The sequence below is a fragment of the Tribolium madens genome, unplaced genomic scaffold (genome assembly GCF_015345945.1).
Source record: "Tribolium madens isolate multiple individuals breed KSU strain unplaced genomic scaffold, Tmad_KSU_1.1 Scaffold_97;HRSCAF=244;Tcas5.2_LG3a, whole genome shotgun sequence".
NCBI lineage: Eukaryota > Metazoa > Arthropoda > Insecta > Coleoptera > Tenebrionidae > Tribolium > Tribolium madens.
Window position 1 is genome coordinate 10614785 of NW_025401069.1, and position 23157 is coordinate 10637941.

Consider the following 23157-nt stretch of genomic DNA (forward strand, 5'->3'; position numbering starts at 1 on the left):
TTAATCTGAACTAGGTGCTCAAATAAAATGTATGTTGTGAACAAAGAAGAAAATGTGAGCAAAGGTCACAACAGTGACCACTTTTAAGACTAAATGTCAAAGTTTTACCTTACAGCCATGAGTAAAAATTCTATTTTTGCGCCTAAGCGTTTTTACTTTTATCATGGCATTATTGACATTTACCAATGTTTTTTTTTGCTGCTTCAGCAATTTTTAGAATGGTAGGTACATTGTAGATCATCAGCATTTGACATTTCGTACTACTAACTGCACTAGTTAAATTAATAAACACTTTCGAAAATCTCAACACAAATTTTGATACTGACGCGTGATATTTGCTTATAAGCGTTATGATTTCATTACTTGCAAGGCGTCCTGATTACTTTATTTAATTACTTGGTAATTATAGTGTTGTCCTCTACTTTCAATCTGAATATATACGTTTGCGGATAAAATAGTATATGTTATTCGAAGTAAAAGTGAGTTTATGTGGCTCAGATGAATTAATTGCCTCACTACGTTCACCTTCGTCACATAAACTATCACTTTTACTCTTAATAACATAATATACTATTGCCATAATAACTAACCAAGTAAATTGTTTTAAAAGGTAATTTCATTATCCAGAATTAAACACTTAAATGTCACACAAGAAATTGTTTTTAAACTTCAAACAAAGAAGTTTTAGAGGAAAAAAACTTTACTCCCTTGGAAATAATTCTATCRCAAAGCCACAGGTTCTGTTTTGGTGTTAGACATAGTAGTTGCTTAGAAAGGGAAGAAAGTATTTTTTTCCCCGACAGTGGCTCGTCGTTGACTCCTGAAATAAAGCACTCAGTTAATTGTTTCATTAAAGTAAAGAAAGAAATAGAGAAGACAGAAAGAGCAAGAATATTACTTCCGCTAATGCAAGTTCAAATAAAAGTACAAATGTTTAATTTTGTCAATTTAGCAAAAATAATTATTTACATATCAATTAAACTAAGAAAAGATTTGAGTTTGTATTTTATTTATTTTTGTAATAATAAACCTTTTGAAATTGGGTCACGTTTAATTATTTGAGGCCACTCTTCACAAAGCTTTCCATTAAAAAATCAATCGTTGATTGAATAGTGACATGCATGTTATTATTATGTAAAAATTGATGAAAACATAGATAATTCCAAAAGGGGGACACCTGATGGATGTGGGCTAGGGTCAAGGTGTTGTCTTGGTTACAACCCCAACTTGTTTACATAGCACGCAAGTAATTGTCTCACTTGTAACATTGTTGCGGGGGAAATTCGAGGGTGACAGTGAAAGTTAATAAAGCGAGTTTAAATACAAAATGGACTTTATTTAGTCTAAGTTTAGGTGATGACCGCTGAGGAACAATTTAAATTGCTTGAGTGGTTTGTAATGGTGGATTATATCACAATGCACTTGTAAATTGCAAAGAATTACAAATGATCCTCTCTGGAARCTCTCGAGCGAACACTTTGTAAGTAGTTAAAAGTTTTTGTATTGTTTATTTAGACAGGAAAATGTTTGCATTACGCATGTTTTGCATGTTTATTTTCTCAACAAAGTATTTAAGAATTAAGTGCAGACAGAAACGAAGAAAAAGTGCATTTTAAATCAGTTGTTCCACAAATATTTTTCAATTTTTGTATCAACTTTTAACCAAAAAGTAGGATCTTATTTTCCGTTTTTGTTTTCTTTGTTAAAAGTGGATTAATTTAGAAAAAATATGTAGTAAAGTGGTATAATAAAAGTACAAAAGAAATCAAAGGAGAAATTATTTTGAACACAGTTTACTTTATTTTGTATTATGTAGACTTGAAGAATCAAAACCCAAAAAAAAATCATGTTTGCTCACCACATCCTAATAAATTATGAAAAAATTAGGTCAATTAAAAAAAAGAACAACCGGAACCCATCATATACGACATGAAACCATGTTTAAATTAATAAATGGTGGGTGCAGCTGTGATAAAGCACGAAAGCAAGATTTTGGTATCAGTTAAACAAAAACAAAAAAGGATGTTAAACCGCTATCTAAATCAACAACATTTTTTGACGCAGACTACTTCGTTTTTTAATTTTCCCAAAAGCTTTCAGGTAAGATGGGGGCAAAACTTAGCACAGGGGAAAAAATTCAGCCACAGGAGGTAAGATGGTTAATTTCATTAAAAACTGACAACATTGAACGGTCTAACAAAATGTTATGATTTTTCAGTTCTCTGAAAAATTTCAACGATCGGAATCAGAAGCCAGTGATGATTTTAAAACTAAACGACGGTCTACCACCGATGTGTGTTTCCTGATTTTTCTATCTGTATTTTTGACTGTTTTGGTAAAACTTGGTGTTATAAAATTTTCATTTGGAAGATTTTTAGTTGTGTTTTTTGGGTTACTGCATTTGCAATGGTGATATTTTCCGAATTATTAACGGCTATGATAATTGTGGAAACGTCTGTGGAAGGTACAATGTGATTAATCACGGGGAAATAAGGGATGAAGTCTGTCAAGAATCTTCCACTTTGTCCAAACCGTATGTGACATAAATGACTTAACTATAATCCATTTGAGCAATATTTTTTAGTTACCATATTATAATAAGAAGGAATGATTCCTCAGTTATTGAAAGGAAATGTGTTTCAGACTGTAACGATTATGTTGGATAGTAAGTTTAACTTTCATCAATAATTGAATTTGAATGCAGTATTGGTGCACGCAGACTATCAAAAATTAACTTGTGCTACTTATTCCAGACAAAATTATCGATTTCTGTTTTTTAGCCGAAAGTTCTTCACTAGATGTGTTCCTATTAAAAGTACTAAAGTGGTCAATACGTTTTTTTCAAAAACTGGAATAAAAAATTTCTTCCAAGTATTGTAGCAGTTGTATCAAAATTTTAAATTCACTTATTATCCATTTTAGGAAGTTTCTGAAGACTTTCATTTATGTTGGCTAGAATTTTTATATCTTTGCCTTATTGCTTTAGGTATGCTATAAATGATTTTTTCTAGTTTTTTCAATTCCAATTCTTGCAGCATTTTCGATTTTGATTTTGTTTTTGTTTCGATACGTGGTGGGAATAGTGGTTTGGGTGGTACTAATAGGTGTGGTACTGGCCTGCTGTATTGCCACAATAATTTTGTGGTAAAACTACAAATTAAATTATAGCATTTGGAAATCAAAATATTTCAGGATTTTATGGGACCAATCCAGAAACTCAAATCTTCCGGAAAATATGATTTCTGACGTTGACTTTCGAAAAACTGGTACTTATCTAGCATTTGCGATAATTGCCAGTGTGATTACCGTGATTGTGTTGCTGGTTATAATTGTAATGCGAAAAAGAATCGAATTGGTTGTGCAGTTGTTCAAAGAAGCAGGAAAAGCAGTGGCAGCAGTGCCTTTTCTTCTTCTACAACCCATTCTAGTAAATAGTAACACTTTGAGACAATTTCCTAAAAGAAATTTTTAGACTTTTCTATCGCTTGCTGTGGTGATCGGTCTTTGGTTTTATTTTTGTTTGTGGATTGAAAGTTCGGGATACCTCACTGAAAAGCAACCCCATGTTTACTATTACGAGAAAGATAAATGGATGAAAATTACCAGATGGTACAATGTGTTGGCTATGCTATGGATGTGCCAGTTTGTGATAGGTTGCCAACATATGGTAATAGCTGGTACTGTTTCCGATTGGTACTTTACACGGTACGTTTTTAAATTTCCTATGTTATTCAAAATTATTGGTTTTATTGTAGAAACAAATGTGAGCTTGGTACTCCAATTCTCAAAAGTGGGTACAATTTGGTCAGGTACCATCTTGGTTCAGTAGCGTTGGGTTCTTTCCTTATCGCTATAGTTCAGTTTATTCGAGTAATTTTAAAATTTGCTGAGAAGTATCTTCACAGTCATAGAGGAAAATTCATTGATTGTCTTTTAAAATGTTGTCAGTGTTGTTTGTACTGCTTCGAAAAAATTTTGAAATACATGAGCCGAAATGCGTATATTGAAATTGGTAAAAAAATTCAAGCATAAAGTCCCTAATAATTAATTTTTTGTAGCTATGTATGGTTACAGTTTTTGCCAAGCAGGCCGACAAGCATTTAAACTCCTTGTGGCAAATGTTCTTCGAGTAACAGCAATAAATTCAGTTGGAGATTTTGTGCTCTTCTTAGGAAAAGTCCTTGTAGTTGCTGCAACTGTGTTAATCGGAACAAAAATGCTACAGGTTTGACTCTTCCACATTAATTATGACAATAACAAATTAGTTACAGCACAAAGAAGGGTTACAGCACATGTGGGTTCCGTTAACCCTAGCTGGCCTTTTTGCCTATTTTGTTGCTCATTGTTTTATGACAGTCTATGAAGTAAGTTTGCGAAAATTATTTCTGGTCAATTTTTGTTTAAAATTTCTTGTAGATGGCAATTGATACGATATTTCTCTGTTTCTGTGAAGACTGTGAACACAATGATGGCATTACTAAACCTTACTACATGTCGCGAGGCCTAATGGAGTTTGTTGAAAATTCCAAAAAAGTTTTAGAATCGCATGATTGCAGACAAAGAGGAAGCCAAGCGTGGCAAGAAAAAGTTCCATCAATAAGTGATTCAGTTGAAAAGAAAATTTAATTATGTGATTGTGATTTTGTGCACAGTTGTGTGTGGTTTCTATTTTTTAATACGCACATATTTGTATGTAACTATCTATTTTAGAAGAAAAAAATTGACTATATTTTAACAACTTTTCTATATAAATACATTTTAGAGTGCATTTGCTTGTCTTGTTTTTTTCTGAACTACAAATAACATTGCTAATAGGGCAGATACAGTTAAACAGAGTGCGCCAGAAAAAATGTTAAAAAAATTCTATCTATAAAAATTTCGAAGTTATGAGAGTTATTTTGCACTTTGACTCTATTTATTTCTGTTGGAAAAATAATTTTCCAAGTTTTTTTTACAGTCCATTAATTTTGTATAAGGTTTTCTTTCACAGTTCCAAATTATTTTCAGTTAAACTTTTAAAAATAATTCAGAGATGGCATTCTGAATCAAGAAGAAATTGATTTTTCTCCTCCTAACTTTATTGACCTATTTTATTCGTGAATACATGTACTAATAAGAAAGACTTTGGCATTACTTTGACCGTCAGGTAGGTAGTCGGTAGGCTCATTAGGGTTTTGTTATTGTTGCTTTAATTGTGCTTAACTCTTGGGTCAAGCGTTACTTTATTTTTTCAATAGATAATAAACATACTTACATTATTTTTTACGATCTTAACAGAACGTAAATTTTCCACCCTAATTATTTCCCAGTGAGGTAAAATTTTATCTCCCACATGCTGCTAGATTTATGGTAAAACTGGGATATAAATTGTTGATTTGGAAGTTTTCTTGCTGGATCATAGGAAAAATAATTTGAATTACACTGGAGGAAAGTGACTCCTGGACAACTTGGAGGAAAATATATATTTCCCTTTTATTTTATTCACAGTCACATTTTTTTAAATAATTAAATATAATTATGTTTTCTTTGTAAAAGTTGATGCATAGTTGCTAACAAATTGAGTTTTGACATTTGATGGGCCTGTAATGCTTCATAATTTTTTTCTGACCACGGGATGTAATGACAAATTTCCCGACGTATTACTAGTGACTGAATTTATCAATCAGTGTTTTTTATATAGCTAGTCAAGCTTGATCATCGTGCCAAAGTCTTAATTAAGACAGAATTAAGCTTTTTATTTTCAAGTCCTAGCGTGCATCCTGGGGCAAAAGCTCCGGTGACCTGATTATCTAAAGCATTAACTACCACTCCCTAACTCAAGTCWAGCAATTTTTCAAGCGAGTAGCTCCCAACTTATTATTCCGAATTCATTCGCGATGTGACCTTCGACGATCTAAATATGCCAGCCTCAAATTTCAAAGAGTAGTGGTATTGGCGWCTGTTGCATAACTCGTAGTGCATTTGTGTTTTTCATTATTTATTGTGCTTTCCTGCACCTGGATGTCGCTTGTTTACATACAAAATTGAATCAACTTAAGACATATGAGCTTGCATAATTTTTACATCAAAAGTAATTTTGGTGAGYAAGAACATGAAATTTTTGACCAAAAAAATAAAAACAGTTTTGGTGTATTTTTAGGTGTAGAGTAAGATGGGAAACTCTAGCAGTATTATGAAGCCAGAAGAGGTCAGTATGTCAATTAATTAACTAATTTAATTCAATTCCTGAATTCTTGCTATTATTTTGTGTGTGAATTACGCAGCGGCGCTTTTAGAAACCTTGACTTTTTTGATCGTGTAACAGAGAAGCATAGAATTGATACATAGTTGCAGTTTTTTCATTAAACTATAATTTAAATTATTAATAATTTCATGAGCGCTTACTTAATTAATTTTAAATTGCAACCAAAATATGCTCATTATAACACCATACGAAAATATTTTGTAAATAAAGACATAAAATTTGTTTTCATTGCGTAATTAGCTAACAAGCTTTTATTCCCGTGCCATAAACATGCAAAACGTATTTAATAAAATAGATAACACCAAGCCTACCAGTGTAAAATCACAGTTGGCACTATTTTTAATTGTTTTGTTATCTGCTAGGTTCTGATTTTCCAAAATACATTTTATTAGAATTTGTGGTCTTTAAATATCTGGGATATTTTGGTCCGTTTATTGGTTGAATCATTATAAACTTTGGTTTATCATATTTTAGCTCATTAGGTTCCGAAAGTTAAATACGTCTTTTGACGATGTGGACATACCAGCTCGTCCTCAAAACAGGTCACTTACCGATAAAAAAGGATTTGTAATTTTTGGCATCTGCGTACTTCTTTTAGTAAGTAGTTGTTTTTTTTCTCGATTTGTTAATCACAAATCATTTTAGCTTCCCTTTGTTATCTATGCATTAATTAAATCAGACTCACGACACCTTGATTCCGGTTATGATGACTGTGGCAACTTTTGTGGATATGAAAACGAAAAAATTGAGGGAATCTCTTGTTCTGGAAAAGACTATTCCATGCAACCGTAATTTTTTCACTTAAAATTTTATCGATACCAATGGATTTATTTTCAGATTTTCAAATAAGCTCAGATGTGTTGATGAATGTCCCAAAGAAAGGTAAAACTTATAAACACTTAGTTACAATGATCATTTATTTATTTTGWAAACCAGTTTCGCAGGAATTTGCATCGAGGAAGAAACACAATTTGATGACGTTGTGGAGGTAAGTAAAAAATTCATTTTTTCTTTAAAATAATACAAAAGGGTTTTATTTTAGGAGGCCGACACAGGGTCGATTGTATGGAGATTCATAGTTTCTGTTTTGATCACAATAAGTTCGAAAATAATACCAGACTAGAATTTTAATCAAAATAATTTTTTTAGGTTTGAGTATTGTAGTACTGGTTCTTCTAAGATTCGCACCCGCCATTGTAGTTTGGACTTGTTTAGTTATTACTATTCTAGTGCTGCTTGCTATAACATTCTTACTCTGGTTGGTAGAATTGTTTTAAATGAAAAGAATATTTTTCACAGAGTTATAATTCTAGGTTCAGAGTTGCTACAGTGAAAGATTACAACCTGAATTTCGAAAAGTTCAATAGAAACGGAGAAAGGTTAGACGTGCAAACAACACTAATCGCAATAGCAACAATATGGACAATCATTGCCTTAATACTTCTAATAATTATTACAGTTCTTTTTAAGAAAGTTAAATTGGTAATACTTTTGTTCCAAGAAGCAACTAAGGCTCTTGCTGCAATGCCAATGTTGATGTTTGTACCAGTAATCGTAGGTTTTTTTTTTTCAGAATAAAACTGTTTTTCATTATTTATTTTTAAAGGTGACCATCGTGCAGTTTGTCATAATAGTGCTTTTCATAGTCACTTCTATTTACATTCTTGCTTCCCGACAACTTGTAAAATGGGAAGATGGAACCTACCGCTATGAACTAAATGGAGTAACAATATTCACCTTCGTTTTTAATCTTCTTGTGCTTAACTACGTTACACGATTTTTTGCTGGAATTAATTTCATGGTAATATCTGGAAGTGTTTCATCTTGGTTTTTCACCAGGTAACAATAAATACTCCTTAAAAGGAAATCTACCAAATGAGATTTTAGGAACAAAGAGTATTTGGGTTCTCCAATTCTAACAAGTTTATCTAACACATTAAAATACCATCTTGGTACTGTGGCGTTTGGATCTTTTCTTATGCTCTTATTTTCTTTCGTGAAGGCGATTATTAAACCTCTGTGCAGAAATTCGTGCTGTAGATGCTTGTGTATGATGTGCTGTACTTATCTTGATATCGTCTTCCAATTTCTCTCGGAAAATGCTTACATAGAAACAAGTAGGACAATTTATATCAGCTTTTAGAAATTTCTAACAAAATAATATTTCAGGCATCCACGGACAGTCTTATCTTAGATCGGCAAAAAGGGCCACCAAGTTGCTATTTAAAAATGCAAAAAATGTAATGGCAATTAACTGTGTTGGAGATTTTGTATTGGGAATAATTGTTTTTCTGTTAGCTATTGTAACATCGGTAATATCCAGTACACTGTTTGCAGTAAGTACGAGTACATGCATTTGATTAAAAATTTTCATTTTATGTTTAATAGAGTTCTGGATCGATATTTGTTTATGCCCCGATTTGTTTTATCGTCAATTTGATAATTGTTGCCATCATTTTTGGAGTAGTTCAGGTAACAACTCAGCGAGATTTTAAACAAACAAAGTACCTATATGAAAATAATTTCAGATTACAATAGATACTCTATTTATTTGTTTCTGTGAAGATTCGGTTATTAATGATGGAATTTCAAGACCGTTTTACATGACAAGAGGCCTTATGGAGTTTGTTGAAAACTCGAAGAAACTGTATGGCGAAAAATATTAATTATATAAATATATTAATATTTAGCACTTCACTATAAATTATTTTTTTTATAAAAGCGTCACAAGGTTTATATTTTTTTGCAGTTGTGTCCATAAGTCTACACATTTTTAATGTATGTATATTAATATGTATTAAAACATATTGGTCATATATTAACGTTTGTATAATAAAATTGTAATGTAATATGCTAAGGTAGGTATACTACTTACAGTAGCATCTCGTTTACCTGAAAGCCTATATCTTCTTACGGGTATAATCCGGAATAAAATATGTATTTTTTTGTTTATAGGTTGTTGTACTATCATCCCTTATCCTCCTCTTAATTAAAAAAAAAATTCAAATCATTTCTATGAAATTAACAATTTGGTTTTTGACTGCGAATGTGTTTGTCACATGAAATGTTTTCTAGTTTTATCTGGGCCATTTCGCCTTTATATGGGTTTTACTTAGCTTATCTTGAAAAAAAATTGACCCATTGTTTTCCACTCAATGAGGGTCTGGTTTTTAAGAAAACTTTGAAGGAAATCAATACAGACAATAAGGCAAAATAAGTTGTGTGAAAGAAATTGGTGATTTTGTTAAAAGAAAAAATAAAACAAAGCACGTAGATGAGGGAAAAACTCAAGGAGCTTGAAATTGAAAAACAAATTAATGTTATATTAAAAAAAAATAACAAAAGTCAATGTAATTTTAAGTATGTAATAATAATGTCAACATTACTTTACTTAGAACTGATTCAGTAATAATTTAAATCAAGTGTAGGACGAAAAAGGGGTTTGATAATTTATCATTTTATAGATTTGTTTTATCTATGTATAAGTGGATATGTAATTCTCCATAATAATTGTACATACCTAAACCGAGAGCTAGACTAAATCAATCTCGTCATCTCGCAGTTATCTATACAGGGTGCGCCAGAACTCGCGCCCCATAGAAAAATATATAAGGTAAGATACCAGGAACATGGAAAAAATGTTAAAAAAATTTTATCTATAAAAATTTCGAAGTTATGAGGGTTTAAAGTTTTGTACCTTTACTAAATAATTATAAAAAAAAATATACAAGATCATTAGTGTCATTAAAAATAGACACTAAAAATAGACACAAAAAAAATGTCAAATGGCAAAAAATTAATGTCAAAATATTTACCTATCAGATATGATTTTTTAAACATTTTTTATATGTTTCTGGTATCTTATCTTACTTGAAATTTTTATCTGGGGCGCGAGTTATGAGGTTATGACACACCCTGTATGTAGTTAACAAAAATACAAGAACCGCCAAACAACAAATTAAAATGAGTTTTTTATAATTTTTTGGATCAATTTCCTTTATAACAGTCCAACAGTAATTTACTAACATATTTGCATCCCAAAAACCTTTGTGCCGATCTTCAAAAATCCTTCAGATCTTGATGAAAACGCTAGCGCATGGTGCCTACGTTTTTAATCCAAATTTGATAAAATGTATTTTAAGACCCATTTAGGCCCATTATCTGGTGATAATTTTATAATAATTCAGCAACAGTTTGAATTTTAAATGAATTTTAAATCGGAGACATTTGTGCAGAAAGTGGAAAATTATCATTCGTAACAAAAAACTGTGACGTGATAAAAAAAATTAACAATTATTTTTGTGTAGTTAGAGGTAAATAAACATAAAAATAATAATTTGACTAAAGGTATATTAAACAAATCATTATTTGTAAACTAGTGTAATTTGTTAGCAGAAAGTAATTTTACCTGATAAATACTAAAACATCGAATCGTTGGTCACGGATATACTGGACTCGATGGCAGCAACAAACTTTCTGTAGATGAGATCTTTCCGGTATGCTGTAAAGAAAACGTAATCAAAAAAAATTATACTACGTTCATGAAGCTGTTAACCAAATAACTACACGTAATTATGAAAATTATAAAATAATTAATCGTATATTACAACCGAGGTAGGAAATATTTCACTATCTCGAGGATTCAGGTATATAGAGGAGGCCCAATGGTGTAATGAAATTCTCACCAAGTTTTGTATGTCATTTTATTTACTATCATATTTTGTTTAAATAATAAAATATCTCTGTTTCTAGTAAATTGATTGTGAATAAAGTATGTACAATTAATTTTGGTTTAGTATAAATTTGTAGCTTCACTAAATGAGTATTTTACTTAATAATTTGTAAATATATACATACATATAAAAAAGTACTCCTATCAAATTGAAAACAATATTTGACGTTAGAAAATATTTTGATATGATTCATTTGAAGCTGACTGTTTGTCACTAAATTATTTGAATCTAGAGACAGTTACAACGTGATTTCATCTGTAGAGGTAATGATAATGATAATAATGAATCATATCCTACACATTGTTGAATTTTTTATCTTAGCAAATATCAATTCAAGATGGAATATTTTGAAAAAAAAACTTCATAACTTTATTAATGAGAGAAATATACATAACGATTCCTATTTGAAGATTAATATGCTAAACTAAAGCAACTTCCACAACAGAAGAAAGCAATAATTTGGTGTTTCATCGTAAAACGTGAACAATTTGTTCATTTTAACAATTACTTCTATATGGTATCAGGCATTTCAGAATGATGCTAATCAATACTAATAATTGTTTTATCAACTTCGTCACTCAGAGATAATAGATTATATAGAAACATATATAATATATGAACCATCAAAAGTAGACAAAAGTGTGATATTGTTTAAACACTGTGTAGTAAGTAATAAGAAAAACTTAAACTTAAAGTTGATTGTTTATTTTTGCTTATAAAAGTGGTAAGCATCTATTTTTTATTTGAAGAAAGAAAAACGTTGTAGGGGTTTATCCATATTATTGATTTTTGGGCCTAAATTCGAATGTGCATATATTTTATATACAGAGTGAACCAAAAGTAAGGTTCAAAATTCATACTTTTATTATGGGTCAACAATTTTGTTGACTGTTTTTGGTAATAGGTACATTTTTCTCTCTTCTCTCTTCGAGAATTTTTTTTAAAAAAATGACCCATAAAATTATGAATTTTGTGCAATACTTTTGGTTCACTCTGTAATAATAATATTTGCACTTCACATGAATGTATAGAACTCGTGCACTAGACAAGAAAAGTTGGATGACTTGCTTATCTATAAAATGAAAGGCTAAATCACAAATCCTAGATTAATATTTTTGATAAAATTTTATAAAGTAATAATGTAAGTTTTCTACTTTTCAGAAAAAAATGGCTAATCGTCTAAATAAATTTATATTGTTGATGTGGAAGAATTGGACGCTTTTGCGACGTCGCCCGATTCAAGCAACTTTTGAAATTATTTATCCTGTACTAATATGTTTAATTCTTGTTGCCGTAAGAGGCTTAATTAATGTTAGTGAAGAAGGACCAAAAATTTATAACRCATTTAAACCGGAMTTGYGACAATTATGTAATTTCGAAAACTGTGGCAACATGTGAGTTACATAACTTCAGATAAAACCAAAAATGTACTAATACATTTCCTATTTTGATCATACAGTACCATGGCGTATTCGCCAAGCAGCCCTTTGTTAGACAAAATATTTGAAAATCTTTGCAATAATACCTCATATCCACCGGGTGTATATTTTATTACTCAGAGTTATGCGACTGCGGCTGATCTGGACGCTGCTATAGCAAAAAATAAATTTAATTTCGTTTTACAAATGGACGATTCTTTATTAGGACTTAATGACAGCAGCAATCTTCCCGATAACGTTGATGTGACACTACGGTAAGCTCGGGTTAATTACACATTATTATCAAGCCGTCAATAAATTATAACATACAGGTTTCCATCAGAATATTCAACAGGTTCAAGAAGAGAATGGTATACAAATTTAGTGTACCCAGTTTTTCAAACACCAGGCCCAAGAGATAGTGATGACGCATGGGGTGGAGATCCAGGTATAACATCGTTTACCGGTAAAAAAAAATAATTAAATAAAATTTTTAACAGACTACATGTATCGAGGGTTCCTCTATGTACAAACAATTATTACTGCAATATTTCTAAATAATGGTAACAGTGTTGATTTGAATCCAGTAGTGGAAATGCAACGTTTCCCCTATCCAAAATGGCTAAATGATGCATTTTACATTGATCAAATGGAAACAATGGTGTCGCTAATGATAATGATGAGTTTTATGTTTAACTACGTTAACGCTATTAGGGCCATAACAACAGAAAAAGAAAAACAACTCAAAGTAGGTTTCGGAATATGCAATTGTGACACTTAACTGTTACATTTTAAGGAATCTATGAAAATCATGGGTCTCCCCGGCTGGTTACATTGGGTAGCATGGTTCCTGCGTAGCTTTGTTATTTTACTAATAGCAATAATTTTAATCACTATTGTGTTGAAAGTAAATTTTCAAAAAAATCCAGTGTTTGTGCACACCGATGGAACCGTCTTATTCGTATTTCTTATACTTTTTGCATGCAGCACCATAACGTTTACTTTTCTAATAAGCGTGTTTTTCTCAAAAGGTACTCAAATAGAAGGTAAAAAATCTGTTACTGAATTATCATTTTTACAGCAAATACTGCAACTGCTGTGGGCAGTTTAGTCTTCTTCCTTACATATTTACCGTACACATTGCAGCAACAACAAGGTGATATAGTGTCTTTAGGTGCAGCAGTAGCCTCAAGTCTCTTTGTTAATTCTGGACTGTCTTTTGGCATATCAACTATGCTAAAATTTGAAGCAATTGAAGAAGGTAAATACGCTTTATGCAATCATAATTATTAATCAAAGTTTTGTTTAGGGAGTCAATGGAGTAATTTGTTTTCAACTGCATCCCCCGATGATAACTTAACACTTGGTGCATTTTTCCTAATGTTTATACTTGACACATTCTTGTATTTGGTTATTGCTCTGTACATAGAAGCAGTGTTTCCAGGCGAATTTGGAGTACCACAACCTTGGTACTTTCCTGTCACACGAGCTTATTGGTGTAATGATGTTCAAGCTATGGGTACGTATTTTATAATCCTTTTTTGACTTTCTATATCTTTAATTGACTTAGGTACTGAACACTCGTTTGAGAAGAAGGGAGAATTTTATGAAGAATTTACCGAAAATTTCCCAGTTGGTATACAGTTGAAAAATCTATCAAAAACATTTGGAAGCAATAGAGCAGTTAAAAATTTAAATTTGGATATGTATGAAGGACACATTACTGTTTTACTTGGTCATAATGGTGCAGGTAAAACAACAACAATGTCTATGATAACCGGAATGTTTCCACCTACGAGTGGAACGGCTATAGTAAGTGAATACGACGTTAGAACTAGTATAGAAAATGTTCGTGACAGTATGGGTTTGTGTCTTCAACACAATGTCTTGTTTGATAATTTAACAGTTTGGGAACATTTATATTTCTTCGGTAAATTAAAAGGATTAAGGGGCGATGAAATTAATGAAGAAATTGATCATTACCTCAAACTTCTCGAATTGGAAGATAAGGTAAATGAAATATTATTATGAACCATGTTAGTAAATTTAGAAATTTAGAGAGATGCGCGTTCAAGTACTTTATCTGGAGGTATGAAACGAAAATTAAGTGTCGGAATGGCTCTTTGTGGGAAATCTAAAGTGGTGATGCTCGATGAACCAACTGCGGGGATGGACCCTTCAGCGAGGAGAGCTATTTGGAACTTACTGCAAAAGCAAAAGAGCGGTAAATAGTTCTACACCTATGTATTGTCCTTGCTTATTTTTTTTTTATCCAGGACGAACTATTTTATTGACAACGCATTATATGGACGAAGCTGATTTATTAGGTGATAGGATTGCTATAATGACAGGTGGTGAATTGCAATGTTGCGGATCTAGCTTCTTCTTAAAGAAAAAATACGGTGCTGGTTATTATCTAATCATGGATACAACACCAAATTGTCAACCGTCAAGAATCACTAATCTACTGAAAAATTACATACCAAACATACAAGTCCATTCTCATGTTGGCTCTGAGCTAACTTATCAATTACCTGAAAACGAATCATGGAAATTTGAAAAAATGTTAGGCCAGTTAGAAAATGAAAGTACCACTTTGGGTGTGCAAAGTTACGGAGTATCACTAACAACACTTGAAGAAGTTTTCATGAAGTGAGTTACCACAACATAAATGAACTAAAGTGCTGAACATTACGCAATTTCAGAGTCGGTGCCGATCATGATAACCAAATTTCGAAAAAAATTAACGAAAAAGAAAGTGCAAGTATGATTTTCTTTGGAAATGTGAAAACTATCCTTGACAATTACTTTTTTAGTAAACGTGGAAGACTCTGGTTTAAGTAGTTTGAACATAAGCCACCTGAGTGGTTTTGAATTAATGAGAAATCAGTTCATAGCGATGGTTTTGAAGAAAAATTTGTCTCTTCTAAGGACWTGGTACTTGTTCCTACTCCAAGTTATTCTACCTGTTGCACTTTTAGTAATCACAGTTTTAAATGCCAGAGGTTACGAACCCAAAACGTCCTTCCCCGCCTTGAAAATGTCTCTAGATTCTTACAATGAACCTATAACACTGCTTGAAAATGGTAGTTCATTGGCTAACATATATGCAAAAGTGCTAAATGGGTATCCAGTAACACCTGTTGATGATCTTACAACGGAAATCCTAGATTTGGTATAAAAACAACACAAAAGTTCTTACATTGCAACCATGTATTTTTTCCTCTTTTAGACAAAAGACTCACCACCAACTGTAAAAAGGCATTACATTGTAGGCGCATCTTTCAACGACACAACGGCCACTGCTTGGTTTAATGGTGACCCTTATCACGCAATATCGCTATCCCTGAGTCTTGTTTTGGATACAATTTATAAAAGCAAATTTGGGGAGAAAAAATCCATTAATTTTATTAACCACCCCCTTCCACTAAGCCAGGAAGCTGAAGTTGGGTTTAGATTTATTTATAAAATGATTGTTATCAATTATTATTTTAGCTCCAAAACATGCAATTTAACGTGATGGTGTACCAAATAGGAATGGAACTAGGATATGGAATGGCGTTTGTGGCTAGTTTCTATATTTTATTTTATATCCGAGAACGAGTTACTAAATCCAAACATTTACAATTTGTTTCCGGTGTAAATGCTTTTGTGTTTTGGGGAACTGCTTTTCTTTGCGATCTAATTACATATCTAATAACAATTATCTTTGTCCTAATCACACTTGCAGCTCTTCAAGAGGACGGTTTTAAGACACCTGATGAAATAGGTAAGAAATCAACATGTAAAGGTTTATTTTATATAACTGATATTGTTCTAGGTCGCATAACTTTAGTACTTGTTTATTTTGGCTTTTTTGTTTTACCATTCGTTTATTTAACGTCGTACTTGTTTAGTATTCCATCCTCCGGCTTTTCGAGAATGATGTTGTTAGGAGCAGTTTCTGGTAAATTGAAAATGCTCTAAAACTTGTTTATTTTTTTTTTCTACTTAGGTATTGTTGGGATTACGGCAATGCAAGTCTTGGAAATTGAAAGTCTAGGTGTTTTGTACGTAGCAAGACCTCTCCATTGGGTACTTCTTTTTGTGCCTTTCTACACCGTTGCTAAAGGTGCTTATGACGTGGGTTCAATAAGTAGTTTAAGAGATATTTGTCTAAAAAATGGTGCAAGTTATGAACAAGCTTGTGTGGCCAACTCAATGTGTTGCAGTAAGTTATTAATTAAAAATCATTTGGTGGCACTTCAAATAGCGTATCATTTGCAGATATCGATGACTATTATTCTTTTGGTAGCCCTGGTATTGGGCGAAATATAGTTGTTTCATTTCTCATGTCTTTTATCCTCTTTGTTGTACTCTTGGTCAACGAATACGGTTTCTTCAGTTACATTATGAACAAAATTGTTAATTACAACAAACCGCCTCTTCAAAACGTAGCTCTCGAAAGTGATGTACAAAAAGAAAACGAAAAAATCAGAAATACGCCTGAAAACGAGCTCACAGAAACTTACTCGCTCGTCCTCCGGGATGTAACAAAATATTACAAGAACTTCCTCGCGGTGAATGGCCTGTGTCTAGGTGTGAAACCTTACGAATGCTTCGGGTTGTTGGGGGTGAACGGTGCTGGTAAAACTACCACTTTTAAAATGATGACCGGCGATGAGCAAATCTCGTATGGTGAGGCTTGGGTGCAAGGACATAACATAAAAACAGAACAAAAAGAAGTCCAAAAACTGATCGGTTATTGCCCCCAGTTTGATGCCTTGTTAGATGATCTCACGGTCAAAGAAACCTTGCTGATTTTTGGGCTCATCCGAGGAGTTCCTTTCAATAAATGCATCCCTTTGGCCGTAAACCTTGCTCACGAGTTTGACTTTTTCAAACATATCAATAAAAAAGTGAAGGAATTGAGCGGAGGAAACAAGAGGAAATTGAGCACGGCTCTTGCCTTGATCGGGGATCCCCCAATTATTTACCTCGACGAACCCACCGCAGGAATGGATCCGGCGACAAAACGGTTTCTATGGACCGCTCTTGCTAAGTTAAGAGATCGGGGGAAATGTATCGTTTTGACTTCACATAGTATGGAAGAATGTGAAGCTTTATGCACAAGAATTGCTATCATGGTTAATGGCACTTTCCAGTGTCTGGGATCTACCCAACGGTTGAAAAATAAATTTGCTCAAGGTTATGCCCTGACGATAAAAGTGAAAAAACACGCCGATAAAGTCTGTCTTGATGATGAAATTTCCGTTATCGATAGGTTTATTCAAACACACTTTCCGGGAGCTGAACTGAAAGAAAAGTATCAAGAGTTGGTGTCGTACCAGTTGAATAACAATAATTCCTTAACATGGTCAAAAATGTTTGGTATTTTGGAAAGAGGCAAGAAAGATCTCAACATAGAGGACTATTCGTTGGGACAATGCAGTCTAGAACAAGTAACAGAAGTCAAAAATAATTTGAAAATTATTAATATAAATTTTGTTTCAGGTCTTTTTAAGCTTTACAAAGTATCAAAATTAGTATTCGGCATTTGCCAAGAGAGGACATAGATAATTTTTAAAATTATATTTATTATATAGGTAATATATTTTTGTACTGCAACGTACGAAATACATGTTTTTGTTTTAAACGTTTATTTTTACTTCTATCACCCACTGTCTGATAAATTTGTTATCTACATTGATGTCGAGATAAATACATGTGTATATCTCGTGCCATTTCTACCACCATTCTGTCACTCTACATAATATTGTTTCTTTATTAAACAAAGTTTTTAAACTCTAAATTTGTCAGTAGGGCCCAGTTGTAACACAGATTCTTTTTTTACGTAGAAAAGTTTGTAACTTACTTTACCTATGAGATAAAACACGATTCTTATATAACTAGTACTGTATGTAGAATTAACAAGACAACAGCCTGTACAAAGCGTTTTGACCTGGAGGGACTCACAGTTTTTGAGATATGAATTGTTTTAAAAAAAACTAAAAATGGCTCTGTACCCGGAGCCATAACCCGGAGCGACTTCCGGTTTGCGCCATTAAATAGATAATTTGAAGCTAATTCTAATGGTTTYTAGCTTTTTGCTCTAAGTCCTATAGTTTCGTAGAAAAACGCGTTTAAAGTTACACAATTTTTACAATTTTCACTTTTTGAACGGCGATTACGGCCAAACTATTAGACTTAGAGCAAAAAGCTCAATTCCATCGTAATCAGCGTAAGAAAATCTATCGACTGAGGCCAAAGCCTCGCAAAAAAAATTGAATTTCTAAACGCCGATTACGGCTAAACTAAAGGAGATAGCGCAAAATGCTTGGCAAATTCGTAATCAGCGTGTCAAAATCTATCGGATAAGATAGGTTTAAATTGAATCTGAGACATGTTCAAAAACACTAGTTTTTAAGGGGGGTTAACAAATTTTTACTTTTTTTTTTATTTTGTAAATTGCGGCAAAACTGTGTCTCAATCGTATAATATTTTGACGTAAGCCTATGTAAAATGTTCCGGGGAATCGAATGGCGTCAAGAAAACTGCAAAATTCCTTATAGTTTTGAAGTTGAAGTTATAAACGGATTTATATTTTTGATATTTTTGACTTTATCAGAAATTTTCTCGATAACTATTCATCGTAGAGCACTGAACTTTTTAATATATGATAGAAAACTCAATTTTCTATCCAACGGTACCAAATATAAGAGGTTATCTCCAATAAGTCCCGAGTTATTGCCATTAGACCACTCCGGGTGCCAAAAATCGACCAAAATCTCGACAAAAATCAAAAAAAAAATTAACTTTAAAATTGATCTATTTTACGTTTTTTACATTTCTAGAGGTCTTAAGGACTCAAATAAGTGCATAAAACGCCATTGGGTCAAGTTTCAAAAAATTTTAATTTTTTAAGTTTTTGAAGGTGAGCGGTAGTAAAATCGTAAAAATAGTCAATTTACTAAAAATCGTAAAAACGGTTGAAATATGGTTTTCTAGACGTAACATTACTCGCTGAACACGATGCAACTAGTTAGAATACTCTACGATGCATAGTTTTTGAGATATTGAGTAATAAAGTTAAGAATAAGGCTAAAAGTAAAAGCACTATATCCGATTTTGACCAAAAATCAACATTTTTTGATTCTTATGAAAAACTAGTACTATACAGGTACGAGACAGAATATTTCGAAGTAAGTAAATATACAGAGTGCGCCAGAACTAGCGCCCCAGAGAAAAATTCCATATAAGGTAAGATACCAGGAACATGGAAAAAATGTTAAAAAAAATTTATCTATCAAAATTTCGAAGTTATGACGGTTTAAAGTTTGCACTTTGACTCTATTTATTTCTGTTGGAAAAATAATTTTCCAAGTTTTTTTGCTATAGGCTATTAAAAGAGGAAACAAAGAAGCTGTATCCTAAATTGTAACTCTGTTCAATGATATTTGTGGCTTTTATTGGCAAAATTTTTGTCCCTTAACTAGATAATTGTAAAAAAATATACACAAGATCATCAGTATCATTAAATAGATATAAAAAAATGTCAAATGTCAAAAAGTAAATGTCAAAATTTTTTGACAGATAGAATTTTTTAAAKATTTTTTTCATGTTCCTGGTATCTTATCTTAATTGAAATTTTTCTCTGGGGCGCGAGTTCTGGCGCACCTGTATGTAAAATTAACCGGAGAACACGCCTGTACAATTTGTTTCACCCTAAATCACCTTAAAAACTGTTTTTTAATTGTAAAAACCTATCTAAAGGTGTCTCCTTTCTTAGAAGCGCCTGCGTACTAACCCCATCGATCGATTAATGCAGTTGTAATGCGGAAGATTTATATTTTCGTTAAAAATCAGTAAAACAAACAAACTTTGATCAAAACCCGTCATGTCGACGTAATCTCGCATCCACACATTTATAAYTCTTRGAAACCGAATCGGTAAGTCATGTCAAATCAAGCACGACGTACCCCCAAACACCACATGAATAATAATTAAATCGTTTCATTCCAAATTGCACAATTAATTACGTTGACATGTCCCGCTTTTAGGTTACTCCAATGGATTTTCTCTGACGATAAAATGAGTCTTTTGCAAGAATTTGGAAACTCTTGCGTCCACTGGTCGGTGGGTTTGACGGTCCTCGTGGGCCTCATCGCCTCAGAACACTCCGGTGCCATCACAATTATCGCGTTACCGATTTCGGCGATATTCCTAACATTATCAGGTTTGTTTAATATAGCCTAACAAAAAGAAAATATTTTTTGTAGCATTATGTGGGGCGTCCCTAAACCCGACCGACACATACAAGAAACGAAAATTATGTGATATTTTAGACTTTTTTCAAATCTGGATGGAAATTTTAGAATTTCTAGCTGCATCAGCTACCTGTGCTAGGATTGCTAGTGCTACTATAGACTATATCAGCAATGAGAAATTAAGAGAGTGGTTTCTAGGGATAGAATCACACTCGTTGGGCGAGCCCTGGCCTGACATTTTAGGCGTTTCTATTGTTATTGTTGTCATTGGATTGTTTATGATGGGGCTTGAGGTAACAAAACACAAAATCGCTCATTTTTTTGTAACAAGAATTCCAGAAATCGCCCTTTTTTACCGCCCTTCTGTTGGTATCATTGTTAGTCACTTTTGGGTTCTTCGTTTCGGTTGGCTGCTTTGAAACCGTGGTAGATTTAGCTAAATGGAGCCAAGATTTTAAAACGTGTACTATACAAACGGTACCAGCCAAGAATTTTACAAATCTTAAATCAAATTAATTTTTTGTAGATACTATCAGCGGCAGCCATGTGTTCATACGGTTTCAACAGTTCTTATCAGAAAATCACCAGACACAAGTTTGTCAAAATTGTAGTAATGGTGTTTTTCCCCTTATTCTTGTACAGTTTTGCCACCATAGTTTTCACCCTGATGTCGCACTCCAAGTACGAAAATCCCRAAATTTGGCACTGCTTACTGGATTTTTTTAAGGGAATTGGCTGGAACCGCGACCCCTATGTTGCGAGTTTTTGAACTACGAGACGTGGATTGGGCCCGTTTGGTGATGTCCATTTGTATGATTTGCACCACATGTCTGGCCTTGACTGAAATTTTCCCGTCTTTGTATTCGCTGTTTGAGGTTTTGGCGAGTAAAGAGTGGCAAATTTTTTTAGCGTCTTTGAGGTACCGGAACTCGTTTACGGGGGCTCCCCTACTTGCCATTTTTTCAGCAGGTATTTTCCTTTCACAATTTTGAAACTCTAACCCAGGTTTTTAGGTAGTCTGAGTGCCATTTTGGCCTTCGCGTGTCCTTTGGCATATCTCATCAAAATTTTAAACGTTTCAACTCTACTAAAAGCCATTTCGAAATCACTATTGGTGCTATATTACTACTACCGACCCGAATTTCGAAACGAGTCTTATCTAGTCGCTCCTAGTATGACTCAATACAGCAAACTACATTCGAAAAATCAGAAAGAAACCAATTTGAAAAATAAAATTACGGGTATTATATCAGGATGGAAGAAGAATGTCTCGCCCACTAGTGCCAACAGAAACCGGACTCCAAGTTTGTGGTTTCTGAAGCGTTTAAACCAAATTTTTGATTATTTTTGTAGAAGAAGGGACGACTCAAGACGATGAGTATTTGCTCCTGAATGAGTATTGTGATAAGTCTGATGTTGTTTTAAACGAAGTCAGTTCCGATGATGAAGAGAGAGAGTCAGTGGTTTCGAGCGATGTTGAAGATTCGTACAGTTCCACCGATGTTGATACTGCTGTTCAAGAATACAAAGACAAAATTCAAGTAATTTTCATTAATTTATTGTTTTAGTGCAAAAAAAAATTGAGCCGAGTCAGGGTTCGAACCTCAACTTTTTGGTTTCCACCACTGTATTTCTCCTCAAAAACATAAAAATATAGTGAAAAAGATTTAGTTGTTATTTATTTCATCAGAACAGTCAAAAATTTTGTAAAAAAAAGTTGGCCAAACCCGGGTTCGAACTTGCACTTTTTGATTTTAGTCAAACTTCTGTTTCAATTCTTGCAATTTTAGGTGGCAACGATCGACAACTTTAACGAAAACAAATACCCGACGTACGTGACAGCAACAACTGTTGTTATATTTTTAATAATTATAGCTATAGCGACAATAAGTTTATCGCAAGTGTTGACTTGGAAATTTTACAGTTTATTGTGGCCATGTTTTACGGGTTTGTCTTGAAATAAAAACACTGCAAACGTAAAATAATCATTTCTAGTTTCGGTGTTTTCGACTCTTATTATTTTAGTGATGCCACATAATTTGTACCAATCGGAAAACGGTTTGTTACCTAAATCGGTCACTCCATTGTGCAATCTAATTGCGATTCAAGTGCATATCATTTTGGTGGCCACAATACTGCACGAGGTTTGGCCGGGAATTATTTTTTGGGTCAGTGTTGGTAAGAATTCAGTAAAATTTGTGTTTTTTTTATTCAGTCATAATTTTTACAGGATGTCTGCTTTTCTGGCGATGCGATTGTTGTACCTGTGATGGGCTGTTACCTAACAATAATCAAAAATCAAAACTAAATATTACCGAAAATTTCACCGACAATTATGTGGACACGATTTTAATCAGTAGATGACAGGACTGTGACGATTACCACGACGCAAATTTTATTTTTGAATCAGATGATGAAAATAATTGAATTTGTATGTGATTTTGTACCGTTGCACTATGTCGGTGTAGAAATTTTAGAGACATAGAAGAGTATTAATTGCAATAATGTGCAATAAA

The 23157-nt window shown here is 32.9% G+C and overlaps 4 protein-coding genes and 1 long non-coding RNA gene across 7 annotated transcripts; 4 read left to right on the forward strand and 1 right to left on the reverse strand.

Moving 5' to 3' along the window:
* Window positions 1-648: 648 nt before the first annotated feature.
* Window positions 649-11181, reverse strand: LOC123014153. The gene is made up of 3 exons (XR_006413304.1): window positions 11102-11181; window positions 10653-10745; window positions 649-820 (listed from the first exon to the last, which is right to left on the reverse strand). It is a non-coding gene; the product is annotated as an uncharacterized LOC123014153 (long non-coding RNA).
* On the forward strand, window positions 1284-4768 carry LOC123014151 (choline transporter-like protein 1). 2 transcript variants are annotated; one of them, XM_044413085.1, is made up of 14 exons: window positions 1284-1480; window positions 2094-2150; window positions 2219-2335; window positions 2379-2533; window positions 2585-2665; window positions 2781-2871; window positions 2923-2986; window positions 3036-3144; window positions 3193-3427; window positions 3473-3705; window positions 3756-4012; window positions 4059-4225; window positions 4266-4364; window positions 4417-4768. In XM_044413085.1, exons 2-14 carry the CDS (start codon window positions 2106-2108, stop codon window positions 4624-4626), a joined length of 1863 nt encoding a protein of 620 aa, XP_044269020.1. In that variant the 5' UTR covers window positions 1284-1480; window positions 2094-2105; the 3' UTR covers window positions 4627-4768. The 2 variants fall into 2 exon arrangements, with proteins under 2 accessions (XP_044269020.1, XP_044269021.1); XM_044413086.1 differs by having other exon boundaries at window positions 4272-4364.
* LOC123014152 (choline transporter-like protein 1) lies at window positions 5866-9196 on the forward strand. The gene is made up of 14 exons (XM_044413087.1): window positions 5866-6079; window positions 6140-6187; window positions 6719-6841; window positions 6890-7032; window positions 7082-7126; window positions 7181-7232; window positions 7287-7344; window positions 7394-7502; window positions 7558-7798; window positions 7851-8083; window positions 8132-8361; window positions 8414-8580; window positions 8633-8716; window positions 8773-9196. The coding sequence occupies exons 2-14, from the start codon at window positions 6152-6154 to the stop codon at window positions 8908-8910; spliced, it is 1659 nt and encodes a 552-aa protein (XP_044269022.1). The 5' UTR covers window positions 5866-6079; window positions 6140-6151; the 3' UTR covers window positions 8911-9196.
* A 441-nt stretch (window positions 11182-11622) lies between the features above and the next one.
* On the forward strand, window positions 11623-18030 carry LOC123014241 (phospholipid-transporting ATPase ABCA1-like). The gene is made up of 19 exons (XM_044413253.1): window positions 11623-11701; window positions 12139-12371; window positions 12437-12670; window positions 12728-12843; window positions 12896-13143; window positions 13192-13426; window positions 13477-13656; window positions 13705-13914; window positions 13966-14405; window positions 14454-14619; window positions 14672-15047; window positions 15101-15159; window positions 15212-15570; window positions 15628-15840; window positions 15891-16164; window positions 16216-16341; window positions 16390-16605; window positions 16662-17836; window positions 17889-18030. Exons 2-19 carry the CDS (start codon window positions 12145-12147, stop codon window positions 17919-17921), a joined length of 4887 nt encoding a protein of 1628 aa, XP_044269188.1. The 5' UTR covers window positions 11623-11701; window positions 12139-12144; the 3' UTR covers window positions 17922-18030.
* Window positions 18031-20186: 2156 nt separating this feature from the next.
* Window positions 20187-23150, forward strand: LOC123014494 (cationic amino acid transporter 2). 2 transcript variants are annotated; one of them, XM_044413640.1, is made up of 11 exons: window positions 20187-20323; window positions 20435-20610; window positions 20654-20934; window positions 20981-21118; window positions 21168-21322; window positions 21369-21610; window positions 21655-21945; window positions 21995-22182; window positions 22432-22588; window positions 22637-22819; window positions 22872-23150. In XM_044413640.1, exons 2-11 carry the CDS (start codon window positions 20466-20468, stop codon window positions 23003-23005), a joined length of 1914 nt encoding a protein of 637 aa, XP_044269575.1. In that variant the 5' UTR covers window positions 20187-20323; window positions 20435-20465; the 3' UTR covers window positions 23006-23150. The 2 variants fall into 2 exon arrangements, with proteins under 2 accessions (XP_044269575.1, XP_044269576.1); XM_044413641.1 differs by lacking the exon at window positions 22872-23150 and having other exon boundaries at window positions 22432-22617; window positions 22667-22785.
* Window positions 23151-23157: the final 7 nt, after the last annotated feature.